The 24,177-nt window shown below is 43.4% G+C and overlaps 1 protein-coding gene across 1 annotated transcript in view; it reads left to right on the top strand.

Annotated features, from left to right (window-relative positions):
- The first annotated feature begins 499 nt into the window (after positions 1 to 499).
- LOC118375327 (potassium voltage-gated channel subfamily B member 2-like) overlaps positions 500 to 24,177 on the top strand; it is a 337,287-nt gene continuing 313,609 nt past the window's right edge. Inside the window, exon 1 of the mRNA XM_052498874.1 lies at positions 500 to 991. Coding sequence (XP_052354834.1) covers positions 629 to 991 — 363 coding nt within the window. The 5' untranslated portion in view covers positions 500 to 628. The remainder of the gene's footprint in view (positions 992 to 24,177) is intronic.

The following is a 24,177-nucleotide window of genomic DNA, read 5'->3' as shown; positions in this document are numbered from 1 at the left end:
TTACTATGAGGACGAGAACACTGTGTTGTTAGTATGAGGACTAGAACACTGTGTTGTTACTATGAGGACTAGAACACTGTGTTGTTACTATGAGGACTAGAACACTGTGTTGTTACTATGAGGACTAGAACACTGTGTTGTTACTATGAGGACTAGAACACTGTGTTGTTACTATGAGGACGAGAACACTGTGTTGTTAGTATGAGGACTAGAACACTGTGTTGTTACTATGAGGACTAGAACACTGTGTTGTTACTATGAGGACTAGAACACTGTGTTGTTGCTATGAGGACTAGAACACTGTTCAACATTCTTTTTTGTAGTTCTTTTATATTTTCAGCTTTTTATTCTCACCTCACATCTCCTCCTCCTCACAGGTAAACCTCCATCCCCCTTCTTCCAGTACACCACCATGGCTGAGAAGGGTGGCCCTAAGACTCCCATCAACCACCCAGGGGTGACTTCCCTCCCCCCAGACCCCATCCAGATAATCCGCAGCAAGGCCCGCTCCAGGAGGGTTCGCGTCAACGTCGGAGGTCTAAACCACGAGGTCCTGTGGCGGACGCTGGACCGGCTGCCCCGTACCCGCCTGGGTAAGCTTCGCGACTGCAACACCCACGAGAGCCTGATGGAGGTCTGCGACGACTACAGCCTCCATGAGAACGAATACTTCTTTGACCGACACCCGGGCGCCTTCACCTCGATCCTCAACTTCTACCGCACAGGGAAGCTGCACATGATGGAGGAGATGTGCGCCCTGTCGTTCGGCCAGGAGCTCGACTACTGGGGTATAGATGAGATCTACCTGGAGTCCTGCTGCCAGGCCCGGTACCACCAGAAGAAAGAACAGATGAACGAGGAGCTGCGGAGGGAGGCGGAGACGCTGAAAGAGAGAGAGGGAGAGATTGAGTTTGATAACACCTGCTGCCAGGAGAAGAGGAAGAAGCTTTGGGACCTCCTGGAGAAACCCAGCTCTTCCCTGCCTGCCAAGGTAAGAGAGGGAAGGGATGGCGGGTTGAAGGGAGGATGAAGAGGAGGGGGGGGCGGAGGGGAGGATGAAGAGGAGGGGGTAGGGCGGAGGGGAGGATGAAGAGGAGGGGGTAGGGCGGAGGGGAGGATGAAGAGGAGGGGGAGGGCGGAGGGGAGGATGAAGAGGAGGGGGTAGGGCGGAGGGGAGGATGAAGAGGAGGGGGAGGGCGGAAGGGAGGGGATTACACCACCCACCTCATTTATCCTCTATCCTCTCAGGGGTGTAACGTGCGTGTGCGTGTGCACGTGCACGTGCGTGTGCGTGTGTGTGTGTGTGTGCGTGTGTGTACTCCCGCCGGTTTCGTACCACACTGCAAAGGCGTCCATCCTACTGCGCTGCCTGTGATAACTGTGTGTCCTCTTCTTACTCATACAGAAACAATGACGAGAGAGAGGATGGATACGAGAGGGGTTTTCTCAGAGGGAGAGAGAGGATGGATACGAGAGGGGTTTTCTCAGAGGGAGAGAGAGGATGGATACGAGAGGGGTTTTCTCAGAGGGAGAGAGAGGATGGATACGAGAGGGGTTTTCTCAGAGGGAGAGAGAGGATGGATATGAGAGGGGTTTTCTCAGAGGGAGAGAGAGGATGGATACGAGAGGGTTTTCTCATTTACATTTACATTTACATTTAAGTCATTTAGCAGACGCTCTTATCCAGAGGACTTACAAATTGGTGCATACACCTTATGACAACCAGTGGAACAGCCACTTGCATCTAAATCTTGTTGGGGGGGGGAGAAGGATTACCTACCCTTACTTACCCTATCCTAGGTATTCCTTGAAGAGGTGGGGTTTCAGGTGTCTCCGGAAGGTGGTGATTGACTCCGCTGTCCTGGCGTCGTGAGGGAGTTTGTTCCACCATTGGGGGCCAGAGCAGCGAACAGTTTTGACTGGGCTGAGCGGGAACTGTACTTCTCAGTGGTAGGGAGGCGAGCAGGCCAGAGGTGGATGAACGCAGTGCCCTTGTTTGGGTGTAGGGCCTGATCAGAGCCTGGAGGTACTGAGGTGCCGTTCCCCTCACAGCTCCGTAGGCGAGCACCATGGTCTTGTAGCGGATGCGATTTCAACTGGAAGCCAGTGGAGAGAGCGGAGGAGCGGGGTGACGTGAGAGAACTTGGGAAGGTTGAACACCAGACGGGCTGCGGCGTTCTGGATGAGTTGTAGGGGTTTTTAATGGCACAGGCAGGGAGCCCAGCCAACAGCGAGTTGCAGTAATCAAGATGGGAGATGACAAGTGCCTGGATTAGGACCTGCGCCGCTTCCTGTGTGAGGCAGGGTCGTATCTCTGCGGATGTTGTAGAGCATGAACCTACAGGAACGGGACACCGCCTTGATGTTAGTTGAGAACTAATCAGGGTGTTGTCCAGGATCACGCCAAGGTTCTTAGCGCTCTGGGAGGAGGACACAATGGAGTTGTCAACCGTGATGGCGAGATCATGGAACGGGCAGTCCTTCCCCGGGAGGAAGAGGAGCTCCGTCTTGCTGAGGTTCAGCTTGAGGTGGTGATCCGTCATCCACACTGATATGTCTGCCAGACATGCAGAGATGCGACTCGCCACCTGGTCATCAGAAGGGGGAAAGGAGAAGATTAATTGTGTGTCGTCTGCATAGCAATGATAGGAGAGACCATGTGAGGTTATGACAGAGCCAAGTGACTTGGTGTATAGCGAGAATAAGAGAGGGCCTAGAACAGAGCCCTGGGGACACCAGTGGTGAGAGCGCGTGGTGAGGAGACAGATTCTCGCCACGCCACCTGGTAGGAGCGACCTGTCAGGTAGGACGCAACAAGCGTGGGCCGCGCCGGAGATGCCCAACTCGGAGAGGGTGGAGAGGAGGATCTGATGGTTCACAGTATCGAAGGCAGCCGATAGGTCTAGAAGGATGAGAGCAGAGGAGAGAGAGTTAGCTTTAGCAGTGCGGAGCGCCTCCGTGATACAGAGAAGAGCAGTCTCAGTTGAATGACTAGTCTTGAAACCTGACTGGTTTGGATCAAGAAGGTCATTCTGAGAGAGATAGCGGTAGAGCTGGCCAACGACGGCACGCTCAAGAGTTTTGGAGAGAAAAGAGAGAAGGGATACTGGTCTGTAGTTGTTGACATCGGAGGGATCGAGTGTAGGTTTTTTCAGAAGGGGTGCAACTCTGAGGGGATTTCTCAGAGGGAGAGAGAGGATGGATACGAGAGGGGATTTCTCAGAGGGAGAGAGAGGATGGATACGAGAGGGGATTTCTCAGAGGGAGAGAGAGGATGGATACGAGAGGGGTTTTCTCAGAGGGAGAGAGAGGATGGATACGAGAGGGGATTTCTCAGAGGGAGAGAGAGGATGGATACGAGAGGGGTTTTCTCAGAGGGAGAGAGAGGATGGATACGAGAGGGGTTTTCTCAGAGAGAGAGAGAGGATGGATACAAGAGGGGTTTTCTCATTTGCGAAGGGCATTTTCTTGCAGTAATTTCATTTCTCATTCTTGTGCATCTCTGCAGAATGGAGAATCCGATATACAGTACAAAGACAGCACTAAACTGCATCCCAATTAGCACCCTAATCCCTATGTACTGCGCTCCTTTTGACCAGGGCTCATAGGGAATAACGTGCCATTTGGAAAACACACCAAGTCTCTGTTGAAGTAGAAGGCTAGAGTATTGTACAGGTTGAAGAGTCAGGCGTGATGTATATCTCGAGTGGAGGGGAGGGGTATATTTAACCAATAAGGCACGAGGGGGGTGTGGCCAACATACCACGTCTAAGGGATGTTCTTAAGCACGACACAACGCGGAGTCAAAATAAATTAGAACAGTAAAAATTAAATAAAATTAAATAAACGTTTTGTCATACCCGTGGTAAACGATATACAAAGGCTGTCTGATATACCACGAGCTGTCAGCCAATCAGCATTCAGGCACCCAGTTTATACCATATAAAAATATATATATGGTATAAATAGATATGAAGTCGACATGAAACTGGAAACATAGTTGGTGCAAAAGACTCTGACAAATGAGGGAGGATGGAATCTGCACGGAGGAGGGAGTGAACGAGGGAATAAGAGCAGTAGTGTTTTACAGAACTGACAAAATAGAAGAGTAGAATACAAAAACAACCAGGAGAGAGCACTGCCTGAAAAATGTGTACGTGTGGGTGTGTGTGTGTGTCGATCACAGCCATCCCCTACAGTATCACACTATGACACACTGTATCTATAGAGAAACTAACACACACACACACACGCGCGCACACACACACCCACACCACACACCACACACACAGACACACACACACACACAGACACACACACACACACACACACACACACACACACACACACACACACACACACACACACACACACACACACACACACACACACACACACACACACACACACACACACACAAACACACAAACCTACCACCACACAAACACACAGAGATACACAGAAACACACACCTTCTTACCTACCGCTCTATTAGGAGACAAACTACTGTATGAATCCTCAAAGTGAAACCTGTCCCAAATGACACCCTATTCCCTATTTAGTACATTACTTTAAACCAGAGCCCTATGGCACCCTATTCCCTATATTGTGCACTACTTTTGATCAGAGCCAAAGGGTGCCATTTGGTTCTGGCCTAAAGTAGTGCACTATATAGAGCATAGGGTGCCATAGGGCTCTGGTCTAAAGTAGTGCACTATATAGGGAATAGGGTGCCATAGGGCTCTGGTCTAAAGTAGTGCACTATATAGGGAATAGGGTGCCATAGGGCTCTGGTCTAAAGTAGTGCACTATATAGGGAATATGGTGCCATAGGGCTCTGGTCAATAGTGTTTCACTATATAGAATAAGGCCCCATTTGAGATGTAGTTACTGAGGTCTTGGGCAGACTAGTGATAAGTATGAAGACAATACAACAGAGAGAATCTCCCTCCCTTTCCTCTATATTCATTATTCAGTTTTAAGAACAAATTCTTATTTTCAATGACGGTCTACTGCGGATACAATGGGTTAACTGCCTTGTTCAGTGGCAGAACGACAGATTTGTACCTTGTCAGCTCGGGGAATCGAACGTGCAACCTTTCGGTTACTAGTCCAACGCTCGGGGGTTTCGATCTGACCAAGTCCAAACGCTCTAACCACTAGGTTCCCTCACTTTTGATGAGAAAGGTTTGCTTTCCTATCCATCAAATTATCCATCACCTATCCATCACTTTATTTGATTCTGTCCATCACCTTCTTCCTCTTTCTCCATTTTGTCCCGCTCTCTGTTATTCTGTCACACACCCTTCCTGTTCCCCTATCTCACACTCTCTTCATTTCTCTTCCTGTTCCTCTCGCTGTCACTCTCTTCCTGTTCCCCTATCTCAAACTCTCTTCATTTCTCTTCCTGTTCCCCTATCTCACACTCTCTTCATTTCTCTTCCTGTTCCTCTCGCTGTCACTCTCTTCATTTCTCTTCCTGTTCCTCTCGCTGTCACTCTCTTCATTTCTCTTCCTGTTCCTCTCGTTGTCACTCTCTTCATTTATCTTCCTGTTCCTCTCGCTGTCACTCTCTTCATTTCTCTTCCTGTTCCTCTCGCTGTCACTCTCTTCATTTATCTTCCTGTTCCCCTATCTCTCACTCTCTTCATTTCTCTTCCTGTTCCTCTCGTTGTCACTCTCTTCATTTCTCTTCCTGTTCCCCTATCTCTTACTCTCTTCATTTCTCTTCCTGTTCCTCTCGTTGTCACTCTCTTCATTTCTCTTCCTGTTCCCCTATCTCACACTCTCTTCATTTCTCTTCCTGTTCCTCTCGTTGTCACTCTCTTCATTTCTCTTCCTGTTCCTCTCGTTGTCACTCTCTTCATTTCTCTTCCTGTTCCCCTATCTCACACTCTCTTCATTTCTCTTCCTGTTCCTCTCGTTGTCACTCTCTTCATTTCTCTTCCTGTTCCCCTATCTCTTACTCTCTTAATTTCTCTTCCTGTTCCTCTCGTTGTCACTCTCTTCATTTCTCTTCCTGTTCCCCTATCTCTTACTCTCTTCATCTGTCTTTCTGGTTCTTCTCTCTGTCTCTGCATTCTAATATCCATCCCCTTTCAGTGAATTCCTCTCCCTCTCCAGGACTTCACAGTCATACTCCTATACTGATTCCGGTAATAGCAATAGGTTATAGTAGAGACACACAGAGAGACACACAGAGAGACACAGAGAGGCTGTGGCGTGGCCCAAAACAAGGCTAGAGAGAGAGAGAGAGAGAGAGAGAGAGAGAGAGAGAGAGAGAGAGAGAGAGAGAGAGAGAGAGAGAGAGAGAGAGAGAGAGAGAGAGAGAGAGAGAGAGAGAGAGAGACACAGAGAGACACACAGAGAGACACACAGAGAGACACAGAGAGGCTGTGGCGTGGCCCAAAACAAGGCTACCCCAACTTCTCAGATACCTTACTGGGAGTCTAGGGACACCAACCTTTCCAGCTGTGTCTTAGTGTTGGATAATAATGATGAATGATCAGTATGTACACAGCAGGTCAGCTTTGCCGCATCCCAAATGGCATCTTAATCCCTATATAGTACACTACTTTAGACCAGAGCCCTATGGCACCCTATTCCCTATATAGTGCACTACGCTTGTGCAGTTCCCAATGGTGCTCTGGTGAAAAGTAGTGTGCTGTGTAGGTGCTGGGGTTCTTTAACTTTTTTCAGCTCAAGGCTCAAATGAGAAATCGACCTCCAATGACCCAAATTAAAAATAAATAGCGTATTGTTATAGATGTATTCTCACTATAATTTGTGTACCTATTTTTTCTGAAACCCTGGGGTAGGGGATAAGATGTCATTTGGGATGCAGATTATTTCTCCATGCAAGTTCAGCAGAGTCACGTTCCAGACGAATCTCGCCTTACCCACTCAGCATAATGTCATGTAATGTGATTTAGGTCCAGGTGAATCTCTCCTTACCCATTCAGCATAATGTCATGTAATGTGATTTAGGTCCAGGTGAATCTCTCCTTACCCACTCAGCATAATGTCATGTAATGTGATTTAAGTCCAGACGAATCTCGCCTTACCCACTCAGCAGATTGTCATGTAATGTGATTTAGGTTCAGACGAATCTCTCCTTACCCATTCAGCATAATGTCATGTAATGTGATTTAGGTCCAGGTGAATCTCTCCTTACCCACTCAGCATAATGTCATGTAATGTGATTTAGGTCCAGGTGAATCTCTCCTTACCCACTCAGCATAATGTCATGTAATGTGATTTAAGTCCAGACGAATCTCGCCTTACCCACTCAACAGATTGTCATGTAATGTGATTTAGGTTCAGACAAATCTCTCCTTACCCACTCAGCAGAATGTCATGTAATGTTATTTAGGTCCAGACGAATCTCTCTTTATCCACTCAGCAGAATGTCATGTGATTTAGGTTCAGATTAACCTTTCTAGCGGAACCCCTCGACAACATTCCTCTGAAAAAGCACCGTGCGAAATTCAAAAATATTTTTGAGAAATATGTATCTTTCAGACATGAACAAGTTCAATACAGCAAATGAAAGATAAACCTCTTGTTAATCTACCCATCGTGTCAGATTTCAAAAATGCTTTACAGCGAAAGCACAACATATGATTATGTTAGGTCATAGCCAAGTCGTACAAACACACAGCCAATTTTCCAGCCAAAAATAGGAATCACAAAAAGCAGAAATATAGACACAATTAATAACTAACCTTTGCTGATCTTCATCAGATGACACTCATAGGACATCATGTTACACAATATATGTATGTTTTGTTCGATAATGTGCAGAGTTATATCCAAAAATCTAAGTTTACATTGACGTCTTACATGCAGTAATGTTTTGATTCCAAAACATCCGGTTATTTTGCAGAAATACTCATAATTAACAGTGATAAATGATACAAGTGTTATTCACAGAATTAAAGATAGACTTCTCCTTAATGCAACCGCTGTGTCAGATTTCAAAAAAACTTTACGGAAAAAGCATAATCTGAGAAACGCCGCTCAGAACCCAAAAAAGCCAGAGGAATATCTGCCATTTTGGAATCAACAAAGTTAGAAACAACACCATAAATATTCACTTACATTTGATGATCTTCATCAGAAGGCACTCCCAGGAATCCCAGTTTGACAATAAATGACTGATTTGTTCCATAAAGTTCCATAATTTATGTCAAAATAGCCACTTGTTGTTATCGTGTTCAGCCCAGTAATCCATCTTCATGAGGCGCAGGCACTTCATCCAGACAAAAACTCAAAAAGTTCCGTTACAGTCCTTTAGAAACATGTCGAACGATGTATGGAATCAATCTTTAGGATGTTTTTAACATAAACATCAATAATGTTCCAACCGGAGAATTCCTTTGTCTTCAGAAAAGCACTGGAACGAGAGGTAACTCTGTCGGGAGCGCACGGCATGAGACCAAGGCTATCTGCCAGACCACTGACTCAAAGAGGTCTCATGAGCCCCTCCTTTACAGTAGAATCCTCATTCACTTTTCTAAAGACGGTTGACATCTAGTGGAAGCCCTGGGAAGTGCAACTTTATCAATATCTCCCAAAAAAATTACAAACCTCAGATGTCCCACTTGCTGGTTGGATTTTTCACAGGTTTTCACATGCCATATGAGTTATGTTACACTCACAGACATCATTTTTTTTTACCTTTATTTAACCAGGCAAGTCAGTTAAGAACAAATTCTTATTTTCAATGACGGCCTAGGAACAGTGGATTAACTGCCTGTTCAGGGGCAGAACGACAGATTTGTACCTTGTCAGCTCGGGGGTTTGAGCTTGCAACCTTCCGGGTTACTAGTCCAACGCTCTAACCACTAAGCTACCCTGACACTCTGTCAGACAGACAACATTCATCATTCAGTTTTAGAAACTTCAGAGTGTTTTCTATCCAATAGTAATAATAATATGCACATATTAGCATCTGGGACAGAGTAGGAGGCAGTTCACTCTGGGCACGCTATTCATCCAAAAGTGAAAATGCTGCCCTTTATCCCAAAAAAGGTTTTTAACCTCTCCTTACCCACTCAGCAGAATGTCATGTAATGTGATTACGGTATTTCCTACTGAAGTAGTAGCAAGGCAGACTACCCCCTGTCTCACACACACACACACACACACACACACACACACACACACACACACACACACACACACACACACACACACACACACACACACACACACACACACACACACACACACACACACACACACACACACACACACACACACACACACACACACACACACACACACACACACAACAACTGGCATAAAGTGATAGATCGGCAGCATGGTCCAGGGTCACGGGGGTCTCTATAGAAGAGGAGACTCGATCACTGATTTATTTCACAGTAGAGATCATACACCATGTTAAATTAGCCTCTCAGAGTCTCCGACAGGGGCTGGATAGTGAGTTATCCTAGTTGACAGACAGGCTCGTTGTATCTGATTCATGTTGAAAAAGAAATGACTTCGCTGCCTGGGTCTGAATGTTATTACTGAGGGAAGGGACACTCGACCTCGTAAAGGAAAACAAATCACACTTTTTTTTAAAGGAAATGTAGCCTGAGGGTGCCAAACTAATTAAGGTACGACTAGCCAGCAAGTGCAGGAAGAGGGAACTACGCAATATTAACAGTTTGTGCTGTTTAAAATCCATGGTCTTTAAGCCTGAAACAGTATACACAATACCACTATAGTCTTTAGCTTCTTCCTTTCACAACCCCTGTGCTATAAATTAAGTACAGGGTATGGAAGCTGTACTGGAATCAAGCATGTCACACTGCCTAGCCTGGCCCCTCTCCTTCCCTGTAGTCACACTGCCTAGCCTGGCCCCTCTCCTTCCCTGTAGTCACACTGCCTAGCCAGGCCCCTCTCCATCCCTGTAGTCACACTGCCTAGCCTGCTGCAGGAGGAGTAGAGGATGTGTTTATGATCCACTCTCCCAGACATGAAATATGATCCCTTCTTTCTGTCCTCCCCTCCATCCCTCCATCTCTCCATCCCTCCCTCCATCCTGCATTAGGAAGCAGTTTAGCAGCCTAAAAGAGGGAGTGGGATCAAAAGACTCACCATAAATGACCAGTCTCCATCAAGGCTGCCCTAGCTAATGGAAGACTGAACTGAGAGAGGGGAAGGGGTTGGAGGAGGATGAAACAACTAAATGGCTTGAGATTTAACCTCGATTTAACCTTTTATTTAACTAGGCAACTTAAGAACACATTCTTATTTACAGTGACAGCCTAGGAACAGTGGATTAACTGCCTTGTTCAGGGGCAGAACGACAGATTTTTACATTGTCATGCTCAGAGATTCGATCCAGCAACCTTTTGGTTACTGGCCCAACGCTCTAACCGCTAGGAAACCTGCCTGTCTCAGGTAAGGCTATGGGGTTCTTCCTTGCCTTGCCAGATGGTCCCAGATATGTTTGTGTTGTCTTGCCAACACCTGTTACTGCTGTCATTGTCAAATGTGACGGATGTGAAACGGCTAGCTTAGTTAGCGGTGTGCGCTAAATAGCGTTCCAATCGGTTACGTCACTTGCTCTGAGACCTTGAAGTACTAGTTCCCTTTGCTCTGCAAGGTCCGCGGCTTTTGTGGAGCGATGGGTAACGATGCTTCGAGGGTGACTGTTGTTGATGTGTGCAGAAGGTCCCTGGTTCGCGCCCGGGTATGGGCGAGGGGACGGTTTAAAAGTATACTGTTACACAAACAAACTGCCAAATACAAAATGCATCATGAATTTAAAAGCCTTCTGTAGTGTCCAATAGTCATAATGATGGTTATAGTTGTACATTTACATTTACATTTAAGTCATTTAGCAGACGCTCTTATCCAGAGCGACTTACAAATTGGTGCATTCACCTTATGACATCCAGTGGAACAGTCACTTTACAATAGTGCATCTAAATCTTAAAAAGGGGGGTGAGAAGGATTACTTATCCTATCCTAGGTATTCCTTAAAGAGGTGGGGTTTCAGGTGTCTCAGGTGTCTTGTAAACAATAACACTAACAGAATATGTTAAGAATGAACAACGTCCAATGTATAACCTATGAAATAATGAAATCAGATGTTATTGGTCACATACACATATTGAGCAGATGTTATTGGTCACATACACATATTGAGCAGATGTTATTGGTCACATACACATATTGAGCAGATGTTATTGGTCACATACACATATTGAGCAGATGTTATTGGTCACATACACATAGTGAGCAGATGTTATTGGTCACATACACATATTGAGCAGATGTTATTGGTCACATACACATATTGAGCAGATGTTATTGGTCACATACACATATTGAGCAGATGTTATTTAGCGTTGTTTCCAGTAGACAGTATGTATAACCTATTCATAACGAACAATATCTAATTCACAGCGTTGGTTCCAGTAGACAGTATGTATAACCTATTCATAACGAACAATATCTAATTCACAGTGCTGTTTCCAGTAGACAGTATGTATAACCTATTCATAACGAACAATATCTAATTCACAATATTGTTTCCAGTTATCAGGTTTCATAATCTATGCATAATGAAAAACACTGTTTCCAGTGGTCAGTATTTATAACCTATGAATCGTGCACCTTTTGGCAAAATCGCTTGACGCTATTACATAACATCAAGCAAACAAGTAACCTATCAGGAGAGAAAGAAGATGAGATTCCTTTATTTGTTAGTAGAGAAAGGAGAGGAGATATGAGAGGAGATGCTAGCTCCTGCTGGCTTGTATTCTGCTCTTCATAAATATATATATATATATATGTATATTTTGAAACTGAGTTATGTGTACAGAATGCTCCGTAAGTATCGTCAGGCCATATCACATACCTACCCAGCACCTGATTTACTAGTGGTGTTCAATATGAACCAGCGTGAGTTACCTTGTTGCTGACACTGTAAATTACAGATATTGGTTCCAACTCTGATACTTAAGGAGTGCTCTGGGGTTGTAATTTGTAGTTTGTCAGAGTGATGGCATTTCAATAGTGATTTGTGGTGTCTGACAAAGCTTTAAAATGACCATTCCTTTTGCACAAACTATGTCATCCCAGTTTTCAAGAAGACACAGTTGGAAAATTCCTGGTATCAGGAAGGGAAAACCAAGGAGGTAAGCCTCCAATTGGGAGTCCTCCACCCACGATTTCCTGGAAAACCCGGGAATTATGGGAAAGTTACACACATTTTGCAACCGGAGTCGTCATATAGGAATATAATTTCTTTCCCAAGTTCAATACCTCTTTAATGCTACACTCTCAGAATAAAGGGTTCTTCAGCTGTCCCCTTAGGAGAAGTATTTTTGTCTTCAGATAGAAGCATTTTGGGTTCCATCTAGAAACATTTGGGGAAAGGGTTCCAGATGTGATACAAAACGTTCTACTTGGAACCAACAATGGCTATTCAAAGGGTTCTCATATGGGGACAGGCGAAGAACATCCTAAGAGTGTACCACTTTATCTGAACTCTCACTCACTCACTCACTCACTCACTCACTCACTCACTCACTCACTCACTCACTCACTCACTCACACACTCACTCACTCACTCACTCACTCACTCACTCACACACACACACACACACACACACACACACACACACACACACACACACACACACACACACACACACACACACACACACACACACACACACACACACACACACACACACACACACACACACACATACATACATTAATACATATACACACACACACACACACACACACACACACACACACACACACACACACACACACACACACACACACACACACACACACACACACACACACACACACACACACACACACACATACTATTACACACACTACTATTATACACACTACTATTATACACACACACACACAGCACACACAGCACACCAGGTGCTCCCCTCTTTCCATTACCTGGCTTTCATCCCTGCATGAGTTGTGGTCCGTCCTTACAGAGCTGGATCGATAGGCATCAGCATTTCTGAGAACCCTTTCAGCTTGTTGGACAAATACATTTATCTACTAATCTTTCACTTTATTGTGTTGAAAAGAGGCGTCAACAGGCTTCCAATACGCTTCAGTAATTGTGTTTCGAATGCGTTTTGGATAGGTTTTGGATTGTGATTTGAATGGGTATTGAATGTGTTTTGAATGGGTTTTGTATGTGTTTGGAATGGGTTTAGGATGTATTTTGAATGGGTTTTAGATGTGTTTTGAATGGGTTTTAGATGTGTTTTGAATGGGTTTTAGATGTGTTTTGAATGGGTTTTAGATGTGTTTTGAATGGGTTTTGGGTGTGTTTTGAATGGGTTTTGGATGTGTTTTGAATGGGTTTTAGATGTGTTTTGAATGGGTTTTGGATGTGTTTTGAATGGGTTTTGAATGTGTTTTGAATGGGTTTTGAATGTGTTTTGAATGGGTTTTAGATGTGTTTTGAATGGGTTTTGAATGTGTTTTGGATGTGTTTTGAATGGGTTTTGGATGTGTTTTGAATGGGTATTGAATGTGTTTTGAATGGGTTTTAGATGTGTTTTGAATGGGTTTTAGATGTGTTTTGAATGGGTTTTAGATGTGTTTTGAATGGGTATTGGATGTGTTTTGAATGGGTTTTAGATGTGTTTTGAATGGGTTTTGAATGGGTTTTAGATGTGTTTTGAATGGGTTTTGGATGTGTTTTGAATGGGTTTTGAATGTGTTTTGAATGGGTATTGAATGTGTTTTGAATGGGTTTTAGATGTGTTTTGAATGGGTTTTGGATGTGTTTTGAATGGGTTTTGAATGTGTTTTGGATGTGTTTTGAATGTGTTTTGAATGGGTTTTGAATGGGTTTTGGATGTGTTTTGGATGTGTTTTAGATGTGTTTTGGATGTGTTTTGGATGTGTTTTAGATGTGTTTTGGATGTGTTTTGGATGTGTTTTAGATGTGTTTTGAATGGGTTTTGAATGGGTTTTGAATGGGTTTTGGATGTGTTTTGAATGGGTTTTGGATGTGTTTTGGATGTGTTTTGAATGTGTTTTGAATGGGTTTTAGATGTGTTTTGAATGGGTTTTGAATGTGTTTTCGGATTGTGTTTGTATGTTCAGTAGCCTACTATTATCCTATGTCACCCATCTGTTTTTATACCATATTGAATATCCTCTATATTTCTTATAGCCACTTCAGTTTACCCAGGAATTCACAATACTTGTTGTATATATTACTATGTCTACTTATTCTATGCTTTGACAGAATTTGTTTTCTCCCTCTGAGATGAATAAAGTTGATTGAATTGATGATGTTATAATGTGGCTGATAGATTGGAGGGTGGAGGTGACCGGCAGGGCCATGCACAGACCTTTGGTAGGAGAAGTGAAGTGAAAAACACATGCCAGCTCCTCAAAACTTACCTACAGTGGTTCTTACTTCAAAAGTTAAAAGTTTATGCTGCGACCGTTAGTGGTAGATGGTGGCATTCTGTCATTGCACCACACTATCACAAGGGGGAGTTAAAACGCTGATCTACCGGTACTCTAAACTGTGGCAATTAATGGAGGTGTTTTCAGTCTGAGTGTCTCTTTCTTCAGGCACTAGAGTCCAAACGCTGGAGTTATTTTAGGAATACTTACTGGAACACCCAATGTCATCCAATTGTTATAATAGGATTTGAAGCAAGTCGCCTAGTCGCATGTGGTCAACTATTTCAGCACTGTTTCGTGTTGCTTTGAGACAAGCATGGGGACTATTTTCACTGAATCTCCGTGTGGGTATTGGTTAGACTACAATTAGGGGGTGGAAACGGTCATGTTGTACAGCGCCATATTTCATTTAGTTTTTGAATTTTTCTTGGAATAGAAACACCATAATATGGATCCTATTAATTAAGCTATATATATTTTAAATCAATCCCATATACTATGTTCTTACAAAAAAAGTTTCAAATTCTCTAGTACAGCCAATATTAAAAAGAGACAAATGCTGCTCAAATATGCCCTCTGGTGGTCAAACGAGCACTAGTTAGCATTAATGGCAACAACGGCTGACACTTAAACAACGTGCCGTAGAATTCTGCGGGAGCCTGCAACTTGTGCTGCAGTATGACACAACTGTTAAAGGAAGAACCAATGTACTACCGGTGGTATTCATTTCAAACTCACTGGTGGGTAGCTCGGGTGATGAGGACGAGTGCAACAACACTGGTGATGATGAGAAGACCTCTTTCAAGATTCATGAGTTTATGAGGACAGGGCTCCGGGCAGCCGAGCGGAAATGGAGGAAAACTCGCCTCCCTGCGGACCTGGCATCCTTTCACTCCCTCCTCTCTACATTTTCCTCCTCTGTCTCTGCTGCTAAAGCCACTTTCTACCACTCTAAATTCCAAGCATCTGCCTCTAACCCTAGGAAGCTCTTTGCCACCTTCTCCTCCCTCCTGAATCCTCCCCCCCCTCCTCCTCTCTGCAGATGACTTCGTCAACCATTTTGAAAAAGAAGGTCGACGACATCCGATCCTCGTTTGCTAAGTCAAACGACACCGCTGGTTCTGCTCACACTGCCCTACCCTGTGCTCTGACCTCTTTCTCCCCTCTCTCTCCAGATGAAATCTCGCGTCTTGTGACGGCCGGCCGCCCAACAACCTGCCCGCTTGACCCTATCCCCTCCTCTCTTCTCCAGACCATTTCCGGAGACCTTCTCCCTTACCTCACCTCGCTCATCAACTCATCCCTGACCGCTGGCTACGTCCTTTCCGTCTTCAAGAGAGCGAGAGTTGCACCCCTTCTGAAAAAACCTACACTCGATCCCTCCGATGTCAACAACTACAGACCAGTATCCCTTCTTTCTTTTCTCTCCAAAACTCTTGAACGTGCCGTCCTTGGCCAGCTCTCCCGCTATCTCTCTCAGAATGACCTTCTTGATCCAAATCAGTCAGGTTTCAAGACTAGTCATTCAACTGAGACTGCTCTTCTCTGTATCACGGAGGCGCTCCGCACCGCTAAAGCTAACTCTCTCTCCTCTGCTCTCATCCTTCTAGACCTATCGGCTGCCTTCGATACTGTGAACCACCAGATCCTCCTCTCCACCCTCTCCGAGTTGGGCATCTCCGGCGCGGCCCACGCTTGGATTGCGTCCTACCTGACAGGTCACTCCTACCAGGTGGCGTGGCGAGAATCTGTCTCCTCACCACGCGCTCTCACCACTGGTGTCCCCCAGGGCTCTGTTCTAGGCCCTCTCCTATTCTCGCTATACACCAAGTCACTTGGCTCTGTCATAACCTCACATGGTCTCTCCTATCATTGCTATGCAGACGACACACAATTAATCTTCTCCTTTCCCCCTTCTGATGACCAGGTGGCGAATCGCATCTCTGCATGTCTGGCAGACATATCAGTGTGGATGACGGATCACCACCTCAAGCTGAACCTCGGCAAGACGGAGCTGCTCTTCCTCCCGGGGAAGGACTGCCCGTTCCATGATCGCACCATCACGGTTGACAACTCCATTGTGTCCTCCTCCCAGAGCGCTAAGAACCTTGGCGTGATCCTGGACAACACCCTGTCGTTCTCAACTAACATCAAGGCGGTGGCCCGTTCCTGTAGGTTCATGCTCTACAACATCCGCAGAGTACGACCCTGCCTCACACAGGAAGCGGCGCAGGTCCTAATCCAGGCACTTGTCATCTCCCGTCTGGACTACTGCAACTCGCTGTTGGCTGGGCTCCCTGCCTGTGCCATTAAACCCCTACAACTCATCCAGAACGCCGCAGCCCGTCTGGTGTTCAACCTTCCCAAGTTCTCTCACGTCACCCCGCTCCTCCGCTCTCTCCACTGGCTTCCAGTTGAAGCTCGCATCCGCTACAAGACCATGGTGCTTGCCTACGGAGCTGTGAGGGGAACGGCACCTCAGTACCTCCAGGCTCTGATCAGGCCCTACACCCAAACAAGGGCACTGCGTTCATCCACCTCTGGCCTGCTCGCCTCCCTACCACTGAGGAAGTACAGTTCCCGCTCAGCCCAGTCAAAACTGTTCGTTGCTCTGGCCCCCCAATGGTGGAACAAACTCCCTCACAACGCCAGGACAGCGGAGTCAATCACCACCTTCCGGAGACACCTGAAACCCCACCTCTTCAAGGAATACCTAGGATAGGATAAGTAATCCTACTCACCCCCCCCCCCCCTTTTAAGATTTAGATGCACTATTGTAAAGTGACTGTTCCACTGGATGTCATAAGGTGAATGCACCAATTTGTAAGTCGCTCTGGATAAGAGCGTCTGCTAAATGACTTAAATGTAAATGTAAATGTAATGAGAAATTATCTAGTTTGATAGGCAATTTGTAGCATTTAAAGTTACAATAAATAAATTAGATAAAAAATGTTATAAAGCATTATATCTACTTTTTTTTATGCCAACAATCAAAAGGGCTTAGCATAGCAAGGCAAAAAAAGGGGCAGTGCTCCAGCAAACCTAGAGATCTATCTGTGTACATGCGTGGTGACTGGGTCTGAAATAATAACAAAGAGGCCTGCAAGCCACGGTTTTGGTTAGCAGCTGAGGGATGGGGCTGGGGACAAGTAACCATTCTCAAAATACATGATATTAAAATTATAGTTTTATAGCTATTTATATTTATTTACATTTACTTTATTTATACATTGTTGAAGGAATTTAATTCCTCTGTTTTAATTTCCAATTAAAATTAAACACTCTGTCAATTCATAAGAATTTGTAAGACACTTATTTTATAGGAATGGACAGAGCCCGGTCTTAAAAGTCAAGTAGCAGCCTTTAATCAAGAGAGTACTGCCACAATACAGGTTACCACAGGTTATAAACTGAAAATGACGTCTTTAGTTCCAGCCCCAATCCGTGCCATATCCGTTTCCAGTACAAAGGCAGTCTCTCCAGCCTTCCCACATCCGTCTCCCTACCAATTTAATATAATTTACGAGTCAAGGTTTTCTTGTGTAGATAAGCATTCTAGCCAGTCTGATTCATTTGTACCAAGGAAGAGACCGTCATTGTTACTAAACTCTTGACCACATTCACTTCAGTACTGGGATCAGATAAGAAAATTCATACATATACAGTAACATTTAGTATTTTGATTATTACATCCTGATTGTAACATAATTAGCCATTTATAGATAAAAAATTCCCTTAACAAACATGTTTATATTTTGGGTTCAGGTGGGGTACGACAGTTGAACTAAACTCATGAGGGAGTTATAAATTATATTAGAATCAATGGGTACATAAATGGATTTAGATCTTTAAAGACCTCGCCACTTCATCATAAGTATCATGGAAAGATTATCGTAGGTTATGTATCAATGAGTTAATGCAGTAATGTAGTTAGCATAGTGGAAGTGATGCTGGGGGTTAAGGTTAAAAGAGATCTGGAGCTTAATACGAATCATGGAAGGATTTGTGTGACAGAGATTATAGACGCGTCTTGTTTTGGGAAGAATTTAGACGCGTCTTGTTTTGGGAAGAATTTAGATTTGGATCAAAAATCGAATCAAATCAAATCAAATCAAATTTGATTCAGATTTTATCAGATCAGATTTGATTTTGTGTTGATTAGATTTGGATGACAGAGATTATAGATGTGTTTCATTTTGGCCAGAATTTATAAACACGTTTTAGGCAGGAGGTATGATAATGTATCCTATAAATACAGATACAGGCTGTGTAACAAATGGTACCCTAGGCAGTGCAATGCTTTTGACCAGGGCACATAGGGAATAGGGAATAGTGTGTCATTTGGGACACAGTGACGATGGGTTATAGCTTGTATTTTCTTCGCAGGGAGGTATTTAATTCATTCTGAGATCTCACTTGAACATGATTTCTAGATTGATCACATCAAGTGATGACGGGAATGAATTCTGTGTCGTCTAGACAAGCTACGAACACTATTAATGAAAATGGATATTGATATAATGAAAATGGATGTTGATATCATTAAAATGGATTTTTCAACTAGTATGAATGACTGGGGTCAGGATCATAATCCTCTAGAGATTAAGGAAGAGAACATATCTCCCCTGGGTTGTAGATTCATGAATATGAGGTTATATAGGGTTGGATGGATATTAATACTTTTTATTGTCATAATGTTCCTAATTGTGTTTTTTTATTTTTTTTTATTTATGCTGTATTGGCTATTTCTATAGCTGTTGCACGGCTTGAGAGAAGAGCTTGGAAGTAAACATTTCATTGTACTTTGTATACCATGCTGTATGCATCCTGTGTATATGACAAAAAAAACACTTTAATTTGAAATGCTATGGTAAACTAGGATTAGCTATGGTTAGCTAAGGTCAGCTAGGGCAGCCTCTCTTAATCAGGCCAAAGGGTTAGCTAGGGATATCTAAGGTTAGCTATGGATATCTAGGGATATCTAGGGTTTGCTAGGCTTAGCTAGGGATATCTAGGTTTAGCTAGGGATATCTAGGGTTAGCTAGGGATATCTAGGGATATCTAGGGTTAGCTAGGGTTAGCTAGGGCAGTCGCTCTTGATCAGGACAAATGGGAGTCTCAGAAACACAGTCAAAATAATTGTTCATTAATAATTCATATTAATTTGTGTCTGTATTAATATTAGATATAGTCTGCTGATTAGGAATAGATTGTATTCATAATACAGATGATGATGGCTTGTAGATAGAAACAGTCTCTGAGCCCGTTGGTATCAGACCTCATGCTCGGATACAGTCTACTCAATGGTAAGGGAGTGAAGAGTTCATGGCTGGGATGTGTGAGGGTCGTTGATGATGCTGCGGTCTTTCCTCAGGTTCCGTTTTGAGTAGATGTCCTAGATGGGTGGGAGTATGGTCCCAGTGATGTACTGGCCAATCTTCACCAGCATCTGGTGGGCCTTGCAGTCGAGGAAATGCCCATACAAGGCTGTGATGCAACCGGTCAGGACGCTCTTATTAATAGTTCCCACCACCTTGATTACATCTTATGTAGCAACATTTGAAATAGTGTTTTTTACATTATTACATTACATTATTTTCTTTAATTAAAAGTAGAGACTCAGCGATACAAAATGGTATATCATCCACTGTAGTTGAGGACCAATGGGAAAGTAATTCTGCTTTGAAAGTTGATCAACTTGTAATGTCACTTTTGAGAAAATGGCCCTTGAATGTTTTTGCTACATCTCCTGGAGAGCCCTGCTTTGTCTCCACCCATTCAGCATCGTTCACACCCTCTTAAGCCTTAGCCACACCCATCTCATTAAGGATTCACATGTGAGGCCATGTGCTAAACAGAGTGAGCACGGTCGTGTAGTAAATAACCAAAGATTTTAATTCTTAGCCCCATCCATCTCTTTAACGTTGCGTTATGCTAATGAGCTTGCGGATAGATTTACACAATCCTGGATACAGGTTTTTTTCGTAGCTAAACGTGACGCAGAAAACGGAGCGATTTGTCCAAAACAAATAATCTTTCAGGAAAAACTGAACATTTGCTATCTAACTGAGTCTCCTCATTGAAAACATCCGAAGTTCTTCAAAGGTAAATCATTTTATTTGAATGCTTTTCTGTTTTTTGTGAAAATGTTGCCTGCTGAATGCTAACGCTAAATGCTATGCTAAATGCTACGCTAGCTATCAATACTGTTACACAAATGCTTGTTTTGCTATGGTCGAGAAGCATATTTTGAAAATCTGAGATGACAGTGTTGTTAACAAAAGGCTAAGCTTGAGAGCTAGCATATTGATTTAATTTAATTTGCGATTTTCATGAATAGTTAACGTTGCGTTATGGTAATGGTATGGAGGCTGTAGTCACGATTCCGGATCCGGGATGGCTCGACGCAAGAAGTTAACCTCTCTGGGATAGGCGGGACGCAAATGTCCCACCTGGCCAAAAGCCAGGCAAAATGCAGAGCTCCAAATTCAAATAAAATACTATAAAATTCAAACTTTCATTAAATCACACATGTAAGATACCAAATTAAAGCTACACCCAACATGTCAGATTTCAAAAAAGGCTTTTCGGCGAAAGCATAAGAAGCTATTATCTGATGATAGCACAACAGTAAACAAAGAGAGAGTAGCATATTTCAACCCTGCAGGCACCACACTAACACAGAAATAAAATATAAACCATGCCTTACCTTTGACGATCTTCTTTTGTTGGCACTCCACTATATCCGATAAACATCATAAATGGTCATTTTGTTCAATTAATTTGGCCTGTTTTGCTGTGTATGAAGTCAGATAATCTGCTGTCTTAGCCACTGCCAGCCACCAAGGGAGTACCCCAAGGCTCAAACCTAGGCCCCCTGCTCTTCATAATTTATATCAACAACATAGCTCAGGCATTTGGAAACTATTTCATATATTTACATGTATATGATACAGTCTTATACTTGGCCCCTCCCCCGATGTTGAGTTAAACATTATTTTGAGTTAAACGTTCTTAGTGTCCAACAAGCTTTTTTTCAGCCCTTAACCTTGTTCCGAACACCTCCCAAAACAAAGGTCATGTGGTTTGGTAAGAATATATATTTTTTAAATTTTATTTCATCTTTATTTAACCAGGTAGGCTAGTTGAGAACAAGTTCTCCTTTGCATCTGCATCCTGGCCAAGATAAAGCAAAGCAGTTTGACACATACAACACCACAGAGTTACACATGGAGTAAACAAACAGACAATCAATAATACAGTAGAAATATCTATATGCAGCATGTGCAAATGAGGTAGGATAAGAGAGGTAAGGTAATCATAGGCCATGGTGGCGAAGTAATTACAATATAGCAATTAAACACTGGAATGGTAGGATGTACAGAAGATGAATGTGCAAGTAGAGATACTGGGTTGCAAAGGAGAAAGATACATAAATACATACAGTATGAGGATGAGGTAGTTTGATGGGCTGTTTACAGATGGGCTATGTACAGGTGCAGTGATCTATGAGCTGTTCTGACAGCTGGTGCTTAAAGCTTGTGAGGGAGGTAAAAGTCTCCAGCTTCAGAGATCTTTGCAGTTCGTTCCAGTCATTGGCAGCAGAGAACTGGAAGAAAAGATGACCAAAGGAGGAATTGGCTTTGGGCGTGACCAGTGAGATATACCTGTTTGAGCGCATGCTATGGGTGGGTGCTGCTATGGTATGGTGACCAGTGAGCTGAGATAAGTCAGGGCTTTACCTAGCAGAGACTTGTAGATGACCTGGAGCCAGCGGGTTTGGCGACGAGTATGAAGCGATGGCCAGCCAACGAGATCATACAGGTCGCAGTGGTGGGTAGTATATGGGGCTTTGGTGACAAAAAAAGAATGCTCCTCTCCCCACCGGTGTGATTACTACCTCTGAGGGTTTAGAACTTGAGTTAGTCACCTCTTGCAAGTACGTGGGAGTATGGCTAGATTGTACAATGTCCTTCTCTCAGCACATATCAAAGCTGCAGGCTAAGGTTAAATCTAGATGTGGTTTCCTCCATCGTAATCACTCCTCTTTCACCCCAGCTGCCAAACTAACCCTGATTCAGATGACCATCCTACCCATGCTAGATTATGGAGAAGTAATTTATAGATCGGCAGGTAAGGGTGCTCTTGAGTGGCTAGATGTTCTTTACCATTCGGCCATCAGATTTGCCACCAATGCTCCTTATAGGACACATCACTGCACTCTGTACTCTTCTGTAAACTGGTCATCTCTGTATACCCGTCGCAAGATGCACTGGTTGATGCTTATTTATGAAACCCTCTTAGGCCTCACTCCCCCATATCTGAGATATCTACTGCAGCTGTCAAAATTTGAATATAATATCTGTAAATGTAACTAGCTAGACTCTAATACATGGATGAGCGCCTCTCAAACTGTGTCACGGATGCCCTTAGTTTGAAGGTGTTATGTACAACAGCCGTCTGTGTTCTCTTTTCGACTCCCATTGGCATTTATACTCTGCTTCCATCGGACATTCCACTGATTTAAATACTCTGACAGTTTGTTCCCGTGACAACAACACTGTCGATTCTTCCTCATCACTGTTATCAGAAGACTGAAAATGTTTTTATCTTAAATCGGGGTTTTCTTCATCATCTGATTCATTTTCAGAGTCAGAGAGAATCAGCATGGCATGATTGTCCATCAGGAAGTAGTCAATCACAACGTTTTCCTATTGATCTTTGTTGACAAACCAATCACAACGTTTTCCTATTGATCTTTGTTGACAAACCAATCACAACGTTTTCCTATTGATCTTTGTTGACAAACCAATCACAACGTTTTCCTATTGATCTTTGTTGATAAACCATCTCATTTAATTATTTTGTATTTATCTAGTTAATTTGTGGCTAAACCATCTTGGCTCTTAAATTAACTATTTTATTTTGTATATACAGATGTTTACAAGTTTTAAGGCACATGAAATTGCACATGTTCCAGAGGGCATTTCTGCCCCCAAAAAAAAAATGTTAGAAAAAATGTGTTTAGATTCAAATGCCTATCCTGTGAAGTAGAGAGAGAGAGAGAGAGAACTCAGAAATGTAGCTACTGTCATTGAACAAAATGTAAAAACATTAGCTAGCTTCAACAGGTGAACATTTACAATGTTCATGGAGGATTAGCCAAAGGCTAAAATTAGCCAGCTAGCTAGCAAAACTTTCCTTGACATTCTTCTCCCTTCAAAAACGTCGCTAATATTGCAAAAGTGAATCAAGAATGCAGGAGAACAGGGACTACACTCTTAAAAAAAGAAGATGCTATCTACAACCTAAAAGGGTTCTTGGCTGTCCCCGTAGGTAAACCCTTTGAAGAACCCTATTTGGTTCCAGGTAGAACCATTTTGGGTTCCGGTAGAACCCTTTTGGGTTCCATGTAGAACATTTCCACAGAGGAATTGAATGTTAATGTGTGTGGTAGTAGTTGTGCACGAGCTATCGATAATCAGAGGACACAAGCATATTGAACGCGTCTTCTAGGGAATCTTTTCACCTTGAGGTTCCTCCAAGAACCATCTATGATAAGAAAGGTTCCCCAGAGGAACTGTCCAAATGAAAAGATTCTTGGAAGAACCTTTTTTACATTTCAAGGTTCCTATTTATGATAAGAAAGGTTCTCCAGAGGAACTGTCCAAATGAAAATATTCTTAGAAGAACCTTTTTTACATATTTTGGTTCCTATTTGAACCACACATTTATGGG

The sequence above is a fragment of the Oncorhynchus keta genome, chromosome 4 (genome assembly GCF_023373465.1).
Source record: "Oncorhynchus keta strain PuntledgeMale-10-30-2019 chromosome 4, Oket_V2, whole genome shotgun sequence".
Lineage (NCBI taxonomy): Eukaryota > Metazoa > Chordata > Actinopteri > Salmoniformes > Salmonidae > Oncorhynchus > Oncorhynchus keta.
This window is presented reverse-complemented; position numbering and strand designations above follow the sequence as displayed.